Raw genomic sequence first — 14,424 nt, forward strand, 5'->3', positions numbered from 1 at the left:
TCTTACTTCACAATTTTATTTCACTAAAAAAATATAAAAAGACAAAAATACCCCATAATAATATGTGTTTCTTTATAAGAGTAAGGGTGTTTTAATAATTTTTAAATTAAACTGATACTCGATTAACTCATGACACCAACATATTTTAGAATATACAGTCTATTTTAAGAAATAGAATATGCACTCTTTTCCCTTCAAAAATAGCACCATGGTTCATTGATTCTTTATCTTTTGAGCATTTGGTGTGTTAGGGCTTTTCTTTTTCTTTAGGGCATAGAGGATCTCCCCTGAATCTAAAGCCAATGCAATGGATGAAAGCATTAATGCTCATGAAATTGATATTCTTCTTTAAAGAATAAAAGAATATTAATTTAGTATACAATCCATATTGTAAACAAATATCACTTAATCCATAAAAGCATAGCATGTTTGTTAAGGTTGGTGGTATAGTTGTTTTGGGATGGGACTCTTCAACATTCATTCCATAATTTTTTTAAATTTAGTATCTAAATTTTTTAAGCCTAATTTGGTACTTGAATTTGTCGTTTTTTCTTAATTTTGTACCTAAACTTTTTTAGGTTCAATTTATTAAATGTTATACAAACCATGAAAATAAGAAAAAAATTCAAAACCCCAAATTAAAAGAAATTCATTATTTTCAATCAATAAAATAATTAATTCAACAAATAAAACTAAAAATAATTAAAGATATAAAACACAACAAAATATCATATTATTGGTCACATATTAATCATACATTAATTGCTTTTGCTACATCATAAAAAAATTAACATTGTTATTATATTGAAGTAATTTATAAAATGTTTGACAAAGATCAAATCAAACAAAAAAAGATTAAGTACCAATTTAAAGAAAATGTCAAAATCAAATACTAAAGTGGACCTCCAAAATACATATTTTTATATATAATTTTCTCTAATTTTTAAATTAAAAAATTGCAGCTAAATGCATCTGCAATTATTGGGTGCTCTTAAAAATGTATAATATTTTAGTGAATTATAAGAATAATTATCATGACTCAAATTTAAATCATTTGAAACGATGAACACTTTTTATCATCAGAATATTTTTAGTGAATTATAAAAATAAATAGCATGACCTCAAATTTAAAACATTTGAAACGACGAACACTCTTTATCGTCAGGTTAACACAAAATTTAGGGTGTAATTTATAATTGTTACTTGCTGCTTTGATGACTGATGACCTAATCTTGAACATTATTAATTAATTATTATTAATTATAAAAATAATATCAGATCCAAAATTCAGCATCATAATAAAGGGACTAAAACCAGAATTAGACATTAAAAAATGGAGGGGTTTAAGGGCAAATCTTCAATCTTATTTGTAAAATAGGATTGAAATTTATAGTGTAAAAATGAAGTTCAAACACTACATCTAGAGACAATAAGATAATCATATAAACAACCAAATAAGAATGGAATTATAGTAGATAAAAATCCCAACAATGAAATTAGAAAGGAGGAGGAGCTGCATAACCCAAGAAAGGTCTTCCACAAGAAGAAGACAATTTAGGATCACAATAATCTTCATGGAATGTATCTTTGAGCTTGTGAAACCCATTCTTGAAAACCCCAAAGCCGAACAGCAGCCCAATCGCAACCACGACTAGAATCAAACAAGTGCACAGCATGCATACTCTCCCACAACACATCTTCTCATCAACAACCAAATAAAAAGGGGGAAAACTTTATGGGTTTCTTTTTTTTGGGGGGGGAGGGGGGGATTTATGGTGTTTATAAAGAAAAGAAAGGGATATATGGGTTGGGTTTTTGGATCTGAGAAGGATGAAAACGTGAAATGGAAGGGGGAAAAGGACTGGATGAAAATACTTGGACGTTAGGGGGATTGAAGAGGAAGAAGAAGGTGAATTTGGCTTAAAAGGTAAGCAATAAAAAGGGGATTTTGTGAGAGAGATTCTTGCTTTGCTTGTTTCCCTTTTCTTTACCCTTTTAACTAACTACCAATTCCTTATCCAACAACACAACATGCACAAAATTTTATTTTGCTTTTATGATTTGACCTAAAGTGTTTTTGGTCCGAGTTAAATTTGTATCGGTATTATTATATCGATATTAAAAATAATATTAATATACTTTATATTTATTTAAGTTAAATCGATTTAAATTTTAAATTTTACTTAAATTTATTTATATTTATAAAAAGTTAATTTAAACTTTTTTAAATACGCTAATTTATTATTATAGATTTAATTTTTATATATTATATAAATTAAAAAAAAAGAGTTATGCACATACTCAAATTTTACGTTAGCCGAACTTTGTCCATATATTAAATGGGTTTAATTTTAAGTATAATTTTTAACTTAATATTTTATCTAAACTCTATTAAATTTTTAATAAACTTTTATATCTATACAAATAACTTTGATTCATTAACAATTCTAAAAGCGTACCAACTTTGCTTAAACAAAAAGGACCATACTTAATGGGGGATTTTTGGGTTGGGTTTGTTTGTGATGTGGGATTAGGCCCTTTTTTTTTTAGCTTTCAAACTCTCAAACTCGTCTCGTTTTGATCTGATTTGATTTTATATTTAAAAGTGGTGAAGAGTTATTTAGAAGAAAAAAATATTTTGTAGAGAGAATGCTATCTATGATTAGATTATTAGACCGAAAAGGAAGAAGGTCTCGGGTGCGTATAATACAACATTATTGGTATAGGTTGAAGCGGAATTTAGGCCTAAAATCTATACATAAATTATTAAAGATTAAAATGTGCTTCAAATCTATGTAGTCTTTAATAATTTGAAATTTAGTCCCTCAACTTTTCAGATTTAAAAAATACAAGTCCGCTTGTTAACTCTATTAAAATTCTTTTATTAAATTTAGGTTCATTACAATATAATTTTTCTTGTTGCATTGCTACCAAAGTGAGTATTTGTTTATTTCAAACTGTCAAACCAGTAAATTTATTAGAAGAAATTTAATGAGGCTAACTATTGAATTAAAATGTTGAAATATGAGAAGTACATAGATTAAATTCTAAATCTATGAAAGTACAGGGACTAGTAGCACATTTTGACCATTATTAAATTTGCATAATATTATTTATTAATAAATATAAACCCAATAACTTAAATAAACTATACATATATTAAACTTTTTTTATAAAATACAAAATATATCAAATGTGTTTTCTTAATTATACTAATCAACTTAATCATATTTCATATGTAATTAATCGCTAAAGTTTAATATGAATTAATCTCCTAAATCAATCCTCGTGGTCGTTCCTCAATCAATAAATAGAAAGATAATACGCTTCAACGTATTTGCACCTACGTCTTCTTGCATTAACAATAATACCCATACCAATCGAGCTAAGATTTAATCGATAATATTTTAAAGATTATGATTATATAAAAAATAAATTTAAATGCATTTAGTTTTTTTCACTATTTACTAATTAATTATTTTAAAAAATTTAATTAAAATTTAAATAAGTTTAAAAGTATTGAGCATCAATGATTATATAAGCGAGAAATCCTAATTAAAATAAAACTCCTAAATTGGCTAAACAAGAAGTCTCAAGTATGAATATAAAAATTCCTAAACAACTTAAAATTAGACATTAAATGTAAGCTCAATATGATTTAAACACGAATTTGAAAGTCCAAAAGACCCAAAAATACATGGATCTCATCCAAAAATGTATTAAGCCTTAAAAAATTGACAGCTTTGATGAACTTAATTGGATGAGTTTCATTCCATCCATGCAAGTATTGCTATATAGTAACAGTTACATATATTTAAAAATTTATTATGTGATACCAATAAATGTTAGCTGCAGTAATAAGGCATATTGCATTTCTGAGACGCATGTTTGAACCTTGAAAATGACATTGTTAGGAAGAATAGCCGGATATAAAGAATACCAAAAAAATGTATTATGTGACATTATTCTTTCCATTTAGAATTATCTATTAATGCAGAAATTCAGTGAGGAAAATCTCGAATGCACAAATGAAGTATGATAGAACACGAGCAATAACTCGAACAAAAAAACGAATCAATATGATAAGACTTCAAGAAGTGTATCAAACAACAATCTTTAATATTCTATTTACCTCCAACTCTATACTCGGTGTGTAGATAATGTCTCAACATGCATAGGTAATGTCGCAACCTTGGGGTCAGAGAACTCCAGGTTGCAACAGCAATTTCCCAAGGTAGCAACAATTTGTTTAAATCATTACTAATTTTTGTTTCAAGTTCTTCTAAAGTAAGCATATACATCTCCCCTGTCATCTATGGATCTTTTTCTGCTATTTTCTGCAACTTCTCCCCAGAAATGGTCTTCAATCCACGATTCTTTTGGCCCCCTTTTAAGGTAATATTCTGCCATTTCCACTGGAAACTAAGAGTCATAGCATTGAAATCCATAACCACTGGACTAAATTGCCTTATCCAATCAACCCCAAGTACCATATCACTTCCTCCTAGAGAAAGTACTCTGAAATAATGTTCAAAAGGTTGTCCTTGCATGTACTAGTTTAATTGCTTGCATTTTGTTGTGCTAAATGGCTCCTCACCATTGGCCACTGTTATTGTCAAGGGATGAGCTCGTTCGAATTCAACTCCTTCCTTGGCCGACTTGGGGGTAATAAAGTTGTGAGTGTTTCCACTATCAATTAAGACATTGATAGGCCTCCCTTTAATAGATCCTTAATATTCTGATGTACTGTGTCCAACACTCCCTATCAAGGCATTAATAGATATCTCCAATGTTCCATCATTTCTTTTTCTTCAGTTGCAACCTCCTTTTCCTCTATTATTTCTTCTTCCATGGAATTAAAATATTTAACCTTGCATTGATGGCCAGGAGTAAACTTTTCTCTATACCTAAAACTAAGATCATTGGCTCTTCTATGATCCAAAAAAGCTTTTCCGTTTTGTGAACTGACTTGGTTTGATTTCTAAGGTTGGGACAAGTCCTTTGAGGAAAGGTTAGGGTGAGGGTTTGGTTGAATTTGGTAATCAATCTGTACTGACATTTCATGCAATTTAGCTTGCCTGGCAGAAGTACCAGCAGTAGCTAAAGAAGAAGGCTTATTGGTCTTAACCCTGTGTTTAATTTCTTCCTTCAATCTACTGATGATGCTGGACACAATATAATTTTCTTCCAGGTGAGGGTTATACTGAAGCATAAATGACCTTAATTCTTAAAACTTCTCCTGATAATATTCTACAATACTCTGTTGAACTAACTTGTTGAATTCCTCAACTACATCTGCACAGGTCCTATCACAAAATCTCTGACAAAGATCTACAACAAATTCAGGCCAAGTGGTTCGATGCTTTTGCAAAATATAGCCATCATACCAAGTCTCTGCCTTTCCCACCAAATACATGGAAGCAATATCAACCTTCTGATCCTCAGCTACAGAAAACATTGAGAAATATCTTTGACATTTCTTGACCCATCCCAAGGTTTTTAGCAGTAGCAGCGTTGTTATTTTGATTTGTTTCAGGTAATGGAGGTTCAGATGAACTGTCAAGTTTTACCAAGTCTTGTTTTTTGTTGGTATCTTTTTTTCAGGATTTGGGTTCATATTGGGAATTTAGTTTGGTTCCCCAAGTTGGAAGGTTATCTTTCATGCTCATCTATAACAATGACTTATATTGGTGTTTTTTTTATCTGCTTTTGATTAGGTATTAGTAGCTACCTGATTCATGTTGTTTCTTTGTGTTTCAGGTGTATTGGAGGAGGACCTTTTTGGTCAATGACTCCAATATTCTACTAATATATCTCTGTGTTTCTACAAATGTGTCATCGATACTACTTTTTTGCTCTTCCCACCACTTGGGAATTTTGGTTTCATCTTGCAGGCTTTCTAATTGTTCCTGCACCATTGTATTTGCTCATGCAACTGTGTGAATCTAGTGCCCTCGGCTCCCACCATAGTGTTCACCTTTTTTTGCTTTCCTAACTCGACTAGTGAATCTTTGTAGGCTCTGGTTGTCATAACCTTGGTAGTGACAATGAATTTTATAAAAGAAATGAAGAAGAAGAAGAAGTTTGATAATTTCATTCACAACATACGTACTAACATTTCTTTGTTAGTACCTCATGATGGTGCCATGTGTGACTTGTTGTGGTCAGATCCAGAAGATGTCGCCGATGGTTGGGCTTTGAGTCTGCGTGGTGGAGATTTCCTCGTCGGTAGCACCAACATTTCTATGTTCAACCACACCAACAACATCGACTATATATGTCGTGCCCATCAGTTGGTCATGGAAGGGTACAAATAGATGTTGAATAACCAAATAGTCACCATCTGGTCAGCTCCCAATTACCGCTACAGGTAAATGATTTTTTTGTCTTCCCTTGTGCCAATTGGTGGTTGGTTGGTTCATGGTGGTGATGATGCAAGTATGGTAACGTTGCTGCAATGTTGGAGGTGGATGAGAAACTCAGAAAGCAATTTCGGGTGTTTAAAGCAGCACCACATGAGGAAATGTGTTACAATATGAAGTTTGGTCTTCGTTTTAGTGGCATCACATATTCATTTTCGGTCTCAACGTTTATATCATTTGTCAATTTGATTTTTATTCCTTTTTAGTTAAATTTAGCTCTCAATCTTTTTTTAAAAAAATCGGATTAGACAATTTTTTTAACGAAATTACTAACTAAAATATTAAATCTTTAAACATATTAGCTCGCATGACAATCCATATATGCTTCGAGATGTGTGAAAATTCATCACGCAAGTGCATGTCCCGAATCAAGTAATAAAGTGATAAGAAGATGTCATTCCCACGCGGACCAAATTCTAAGTTGCTAAGTACCAACTATTTAGTTTTATCTAATCCAGATCAAGAAAATAAATTATAAACAAGTTAAAAGATATTTTATTAAACTAAAACAATGAAAATTACTAAGTTTTTCAATCAATTTTAAGCTCTTGGAACTCTAACTTCACCTATTTTAGCTCTCATTCAATTGTTCAATCTATGTAATTACTAACTCAAGATTCAATGGCATTAACTAGACCTTTCGAGTATCTAGCTAAGTTAACCCCCTCTTTCCCCACTAGGTATATTCCTTTGCTAGGCAAGTTGGGCTGAGACACTACGAATAAACTTATTGGTTTGATAATGTCATCATGTATATTCCTATCCTAGCCACAAATTAACTTATTCGTTTGCACTACTAAAGATAATCCTAATCTATTAGGCAGGGCGAAGTCAGAAAATTTTTTTAGTGGGGGCCGGATGAAATTTTAATTTTTTATAGTTTATATCTTTATAATTTGTAAATGATTAAATCAAATTTTTATAATTTTAGGGGCCAAAGTGTAATTTTACCTTTACTAATTTAAAATTTTTAAAAAATTTTAAGGGCCTGTAATTTTACATTTTGGGGGGGCCGGGCCCATGCTAGCCCCCCTGGCTACGCCCCTGCTATTAAGTCTAGATCTAAACCTTAATTTTCTCTTCCAAGACAAATCAAAAGTATCAAATTAATGCAACTTGGTGATCAGGTAAGCAAATTAAATAAACACAGGACTGAATAGATAATTAACAAAAATCAAAACAATTGAAGAGAGAATAAATTAATTAACTAAAACTAGGATCCATCGCACTGAAATCTAGTGGAGCAGAAGACTTCTCTTAACTACTTTTTTACTCTATGCTCCAAGCCTTCCGTTCTCCATTCGAAACCTACAACGTAAAGAGTAAAATAGCAATTAAAACCAAAATAACTCTAAAAATAATAAAAATCAAATAAAACATAATTAATCCGAAAAACTATAAAATGCACTAAAAACTAATTTAAGTGCTAAAATTACCTCCTAAAACATTATAAAAACTGTACTAAAACAACTCTAAATATGAGAGTTATCACTTCACACTATATATATTTTTAATTTTATGAATGTTTTTATTTTTTAATTTTTAATTTCTAAATATTTTATATTTTTTAAATTACTTTTTATGTGACATATAGACAAATAGTGATATGTCAGTATAAAATACACGTTGACTAACACATGGGTTGCCATACCACCGTTAGCATTTCTATTAAACAAACGATTTGACTCATTTTAAAAGGCTAATGGTCAAAATTAAATAAAAAAGAATATGAGCAAAATTGACAAAATATGTAAACGTTTAGAGTTAAATTAACCAAAAAAATCAGATTTGTCATTTAAACCAATTAATTTGTCATTTAAACCAATTAACTTGAAATTAAATATATTTCAATCGAATTTGATTATTAAATATAAAAAATTTGAATCTAAATTTAGAATCACCTAAACTGAAAATGATTCGAAACTAAAATAATTTGAATATTAGATAACTAGTCTCTAAAAACTCGTATGATCTAAACTTAAATTGATCAGAACTCGAATGAGCTAAATTGAAGAGTAGAAAGACATACCTTAGATCCAAGTCAATTTGACGGTTAATGTCAAAGATCAAAGAAAAAAGTTTTTTGAATTTTAGTTTGTAGATTTGTGACGTCAAAAGCTATATAATGAAAAAACTGAACTATGAAACAATAGGGAAAAGAGAACTTTCAATTGGTGCAGACAGTGCAAACAAAGAAAGCCATATAACATCAATTTTACTAGCAAAGTAACTTAAATGAAAATTTTTGAGTAGTTTAGTGACCAAATCGTAACTTTTTTTAGTTAAGTGACTAAAACGAAAACTTACATATAGTTTAATAACTAATGGTGTAGTTTATCCTTTTCGTAATTGTTTATATACTTTTAAAAGTAAGGACCAATATTTTATATTTTTTATAACAATCAAATCAACCATTTTAACGGTAAAACAGAAGGACCAATATTTTGAAGGACCAATATTTTCAAATAAAAAAATATAATAACAAAATGTCTTAAAATAAGTATAGAGGACTAAAACCATAATTAAACCAATAATATTGGGCTTTTCACTGGCAGGCATGTGGGCTAGAATTAAAAGAGGAAAAAAAGGGAGAACTCATTTAATCAAAACCCAAAATTGAAAGGACAGTTTTGTGGTTATTCATCTTCTTGGTTGCCCGCTATTAGTTATCGCCATCTCTACTTCCTTCCAGGCTCCACACAGCATCTATTGAGGCTTCACCCCTTTTTAAAGAGATATTCAGTGTACCCAAACTGAGCTTTATCTCTTTTGAAGGACGAATTAGCCTTCCAAATCCAATTCAGGTCAGCTCTATCTTTGATTGCTTCTATATTTCTTGGTTTTCAATTCGAATGATTTGGGATTCATTTATATGTATTGATGTTTCAATTTTTGTTTTTAATTTCGTGTCTATGCAAGATTTTTTCTTTTGGGTATTGAAGATTTTATTGCTGTGTCTATTTAATCCTTGAATTATGTTGTTTGGAGATGAATTTAGTCAAATTAACATAATTGATGCCATTAACACTATTCTTTTAGATTTAATAGTGTTTTTTATTACCAGATTAGTGTCTTAGAGGCATGCTGAAAAAATAAAACATTTTTGAAACATTTGTTTGGGATTCATTTTTTCATGTTGAATCTATAATAAAAATTGAATCTATAATACTATTGTGAAGGTAAGTTTTCGTTCGTTCGTTTCTACTCTTTTAATTAAATTGTTCGTTGGGTGTTTGGGGATTTTGGAATTTCAAGATTGTGGTGCAAAAATCTGTATTTTATGTTACCTAATTTATCTAACACGTTTTAAGGGAAAATCGAGAGGCGTTTGGTGTTCCTCCGGTGACTTAAGCTTCTGAAAAAGGAAAATGAATTTGGGGGATTTGCACAAGGTCTGGGAAATCAAAGCATTGAAGAGGAAACCTGGAGAAGAAGAAGCCAAAAAAATCTTAGAGAAAATAGCCAAACAAGTTCAACCCATTATGCGTAAGCATAAATGGAGAGTCAAGCTCCTCTCAGAATTCTGGTATCTTTATCAATTTTATTCATTTTTGTATCTTTTATTCTGTTAAAGAGAATGATTTTTTTCTTCAATTGTGCTGAATTCTTTTTCTTCAATTATGATTGATGGAAGAATGGGTATTTACGGTTATACTACTGAAATTCAAGCGCTTTTCTTTTATGGCATTGAGATGTGTTTTATCAATGCTGAAGCATGATGCCGAAGGCAAATAACGCATTGAAAGAATTGTGAAGCGTTTGCATGCTTTGAGTTATCATACTAGGAGTTACTTTGGCTTGACTTTCAAAAATTATACTGAATTTAGTTTTGATTTTTTTTTTCCCATATTGATAGTCCAAATAATCCAGCTTTGCTTGGGCTGAATGTGGGAGCTGGCATCCACGTGAAGTTAAGGCTACGAAGACCGAACCGGGATTGGGATTTTTATCCCTTTGATCAAGTTCTTGATACAATGCTTCACGAGCTTTGCCATAATGCTCATGGTCCTCATAATGCTAGTTTTTACAAGCTCTGGGATGAGCTTAGAAAGGTCCATTTCCATTCTTTTAGATAGTTCCTAATCATCATTTTCCAGTGCCAAATGCTGTTTCATGGATGGTTCATGTCTATATTACTAATTTTCCTGTTAAGACTTGTTTAAGTTCGTGCTATTGTGTTAGAACCATATAAGCCCATCAAATGAAAGATTCTGGCGTGTGAGGATCGAATCATTAAGAAAGCATTATTAGGTATGACTGGAGGTTCTCAGGATGTCCCTGTATATGGGGGATTCACGATTAAACATTATCTATGTGGAAAAGGGAGAGCTTATGTTAGTTGAATAATTTAATTATTGGTTACAATGTATTTGAGCCCTATGTTAGTTTTAATCCATTTGGGATGCATGTCTTACTCGGAAAATTGGACTGATCTTTGCTCAATCAGTGTTCCTTCTGCATGTTTCCTCATTGTTGTCTATTTACTTGTGTTTCTGGAATTATTGCAATTAAATAGGGGTTAGTTAAGGTTTTAAGAAATGCACCTTTATTTTTATCGTAGGTATCCTAAAGATCTTGATATATGAAGATAATTTGGAGAGTCTATATTTAAGTAGCGCATGGTGGTTTTAATGTCTTTGCATATTTTTCCTTGTTATATGCATGTAGGAATGTGAGGAGCTCATGTCAAAAGGAATAGCTGGCACAGGGGAGGGGTTTGATCTTCCTGGGAGGCGCTTGGGTGGATTTTCCCGACAACCTCCACTCTCATCTCTTCGTCAGACTGCATTAGCTGCAGCAGAGAACAGAGCACGCTTGGGGTCTCTGTTACCTTCTGGTCCTAAACGTCTTGGTGGTGACAGCACCATTAGGGATGCGCTTAGTCCTATACAGGCAGCTGCAATGGCTGCCGAAAGGAGATTGCAGGATGATATCTGGTGTGGTTCCCATTGCTCTGAGATTGCTGGGGATGAAGAAAGCTGTGCTGATCCTCTGCAGGATCATTTGGACTTGGATCAGGGAGGAGAGAGTTCGAGTATCAATGATGTTTCCAGCAGGCATGCTTTTGGTGGAACCTCTCTTAAACGTAGCCATAGGCAAGATAAACCGGAATCCAGCCTTGTGGATTTAACTACCCCTCCTGTATCTAGATCTTCTATCAATGAAGGTGCCAAATCTCCTAAACGAAGTTGTAAATCCAACAACCTTATACCTCACCAATCTAGTTCAAGTGCCACTCCTTCTGCCCCCATGCTTAATGATGATTCTCCAGAAAATCAAGGAGTAACTGCGGTGTGGGAGTGCCAATCATGCACTTTATTGAATCCAGTAAGTGTTTCATGCACCAATATCATTTCATTCAAATACTTTGCTTATAATGGGATATCATATTGTTTAACATATATGTTCATGTTTTATATTGAATTTTATGTGCTGAAACATTTTGATATTTATATTGATAATGTTCACGCTGGCATGCTTGGTCCTGTTTTTGAGCTGTATATTCTTATCCTGTATGGTATTTGGCCCACATATTTTTCAATTTGATTGTTCTTAATAATCATGAATTTGAGCTTTTTGAGCTCCACAGGCCATGATATATTAATATTGGCACGGACAATGTTTGCTTTTTTTTTTTTTGTACAGTGAGAGATGCTTTGTGTTACTTGTTTGCCTCCTGAACTGGAGAAATATATATATATTTTAATGTCCTCTCTTGGAAACTTACTTTGCATGTCATTGATGTGAAAACATTGCAGCCATTAGCCCCAATATGCAAGCTTTGCTGCACGGAAAGGCCCAGAGACATTGGCACCAAGTACAAATTTTGGTCCTGCAAGTTTTGCACCTTGGAAAACAGTGTGAAACTGGATAAATGCTCAGCATGTGACCGATGGAGATATTCACATGGTGCTCCTATATCAACTCCAGCTCCCAACGTTGGCACATGAGAAGTAATCCAAGTCGGTTGATTTTTCCTTGTTACTGCACGTGTTACAAGAGATAGGGAGCATTTTCAACAGTTGTTTTGGTTGCTTATTACAATGCCTTGTTTTGTCTTGGCAGCCCTGTTTTTATTCATCTTTTGGATGCTATTAAAATGTTCTATTGATTAGAGTGATGAGGGGCGGATCTGGGTAGAATCGCATTTTGGGGCGAACTGATGATGTTATTTCATAATCTTTTCAATGTAAATACCAGCTCCTACCATACACTCATTTGTTGTCTTATTCATGTACAGTTTCTCTTTTCTTCCCCTTTTTTTTTTGGTGGCTGAATTAAATATGAGAACTATGGGAAACTGGAGAGAATATTTAAGGATATCCAGTTATCTCGATAACGCATTACTTTAACCTAGGGATGGATGGCAAAACCTCTGCACATTCAATCATGTCCTTCTACAATGGCGATTTTGGAGGGCGCACTTGTGGAAGCTCTCCATCAACAAAGCTTCCACTCTTCTGGGTTCTTCTCTGCCTCAGCTGCCGCCGCATCAGCCGCCGCTACCATCGTTGCTGGAACCCCTTTTGCCTCCAGGTTCCTTTTTGGGTATGTTCATATCCGTGTATTTCTGTAGTTCTTTTGTTATTTGCTTGGTTGACAGTGGTGATTAGCAGAACCATTTTGGCTGTTGATGGTGTTTAGGCAAAGGTATCAGTGGTCCTCTCATCGTCCGTATGTGTATGCTCGAGTCATGACTGAATTTGATGCTCAGTGAACAGTGATAATTTGATTGGACTGGATAATGGTTGTTCATTGAATTTAGGCAATTGGGTTTGTTTTTGTCTTTTTGGTTTCATATACATTTTTCATGTGTACATGTATGATGTATTTTCTGAAGGCTACATGCCTTCATCTGTGCGTGTAAGAATGCCTGTATTTGCTTTGTTTATTGGTAAATGGACAGCGCTGTGGATTGGGTTTATGTTAGAATAGTTCAATAGTTTCAAATTTTCGTTATTGTTACTGTACTAGGCAGCTTCTTTGGTTATAATTGCTTAGTAAATTATTGATGTAAATGGGTGACATGTTTGTGCATAAATTTGACACTGTTAGCCTAGTGATTGCGCTGCAGTAATCCCAAGGTTTCTCATTGTGATGCTGCTGCGGCATTCCCTGAAGATTACCTTTCAAATGTACAAAGATTATCTGAAGATATTGTTAAGAATGTTAAGAACTTAAAAAATGATGCTCTCAAATACGCTGTGAAGGAGTATGAGGTTGAATTGAAGCCTCTTTATTCAGCTTTTGAGTTGAGGCCATTTGCTATGACAACTTTGAGGTCATTTCTGATGTTCTATTTGCCTCTGTTGGAGCCTGCCACAAATGTAGAAGAAGATGATGAAGATTTCCTGCAGGACACTAAAGAACAACATGTGGATTTAGTTGTTCCCTTTAAAAAGTCGGTGAAGCAAATAATCCATGGGGTGAGTTGTTTTCTTTTGGTCTTTCCCTTGATATCCTGAAATCTGCAGATTGCTTGATACTGTTCAGCTGCCTTACTCTTTATTGTTCCTAGCTTACATGAAGTCTTCTTATGTTCTTTCAACAAGTGATAAGCAAAGAACAACATGTGGATTTAGTTGTTCCCTTTAAAAAGTCGGTGAAGCAAATAATCCATGAGGTGAGTTGTTTTCTTTTGGTCTTTCCCTTGATATCCTGAAATCTGCAGATTGCTTGATACTGTTCATCTGCCTCTCTCTTTATTGTTCCTAGCTTACATGAAGTCTTCTTATGTTCTTTCAACAAGTGATAAGAAAAAAGCCAGATATTTGTATAATTCAGCAATGTAAGCAATTAAAGTTAATAAACATATACGGAGTTAATATTTACACATGACAAATATGTTCGGTTCTTCTTTTAGTGGTGTTCATCAAATCTAAGCTCCAGACCGAAGTCTTTTTGTTGTAGATTGTTGGATCTCCATATTTGAACCACATTGCACTCCAACTGAGACAATCGTTTGCTGTTTTAACTTTTAAGGAATATCTGAACTTGATTA

At 32.8% G+C, this 14,424-nt stretch overlaps 2 protein-coding genes across 3 annotated transcripts; both read left to right on the plus strand.

The window, feature by feature from the left end:
• The first annotated feature begins 9,012 nt into the window (after positions 1-9,012).
• LOC108489081 (uncharacterized) lies at positions 9,013-14,265 on the plus strand. Of its 2 annotated transcripts, XR_008283036.1 has the most exons (6): positions 9,013-9,226; positions 9,734-9,948; positions 10,279-10,474; positions 11,091-11,750; positions 12,182-12,971; positions 13,068-13,355. XR_008283036.1 is itself a non-coding variant. In XM_017793353.2 (5 exons), the coding sequence occupies exons 2-5, from the start codon at positions 9,791-9,793 to the stop codon at positions 12,371-12,373; spliced, it is 1,206 nt and encodes a 401-aa protein (XP_017648842.1). In that variant the 5' UTR covers positions 9,013-9,226; positions 9,734-9,790; the 3' UTR covers positions 12,374-14,265. The 2 variants fall into 2 exon arrangements, 1 of the variants encoding a protein (XP_017648842.1); XM_017793353.2 differs by having other exon boundaries at positions 12,182-14,265.
• LOC108489083 (uncharacterized) lies at positions 12,826-13,906 on the plus strand. The gene is made up of 3 exons (XM_053027675.1): positions 12,826-12,971; positions 13,498-13,849; positions 13,898-13,906. The coding sequence occupies exons 1-3, from the start codon at positions 12,826-12,828 to the stop codon at positions 13,904-13,906; spliced, it is 507 nt and encodes a 168-aa protein (XP_052883635.1).
• Positions 14,266-14,424: the final 159 nt, after the last annotated feature.

Source organism: Gossypium arboreum, chromosome 5 (assembly GCF_025698485.1).
Source record: "Gossypium arboreum isolate Shixiya-1 chromosome 5, ASM2569848v2, whole genome shotgun sequence".
In the NCBI taxonomy this organism is placed as follows: Eukaryota; Viridiplantae; Streptophyta; class Magnoliopsida; order Malvales; family Malvaceae; genus Gossypium; species Gossypium arboreum.

What these genes read in the sequence shown, in the direction of transcription:
- LOC108489081 (XM_017793353.2), top strand. Translation starts at nt 9,791, where the DNA reads ATGAATTTGGGGGATTTGCACAAGGTCTGGGAAATCAAAGCATTGAAG. An exon ending in AAGCTCCTCTCAGAATTCTG is followed by an intron (nt 9,949 to 10,278) that starts GTATCTTTATCA and finishes CCATATTGATAG; the next exon opens with TCCAAATAATCCAGCTTTGC. An exon ending in CATGCACTTTATTGAATCCA is followed by an intron (nt 11,751 to 12,181) that starts GTAAGTGTTTCA and finishes AAAACATTGCAG; the next exon opens with CCATTAGCCCCAATATGCAA.
- LOC108489083 (XM_053027675.1), top strand. Translation starts at nt 12,826, where the DNA reads ATGGCGATTTTGGAGGGCGCACTTGTGGAAGCTCTCCATCAACAAAGC. An exon ending in GCCTCCAGGTTCCTTTTTGG is followed by an intron (nt 12,972 to 13,497) that starts GTATGTTCATAT and finishes ATTGCGCTGCAG; the next exon opens with TAATCCCAAGGTTTCTCATT.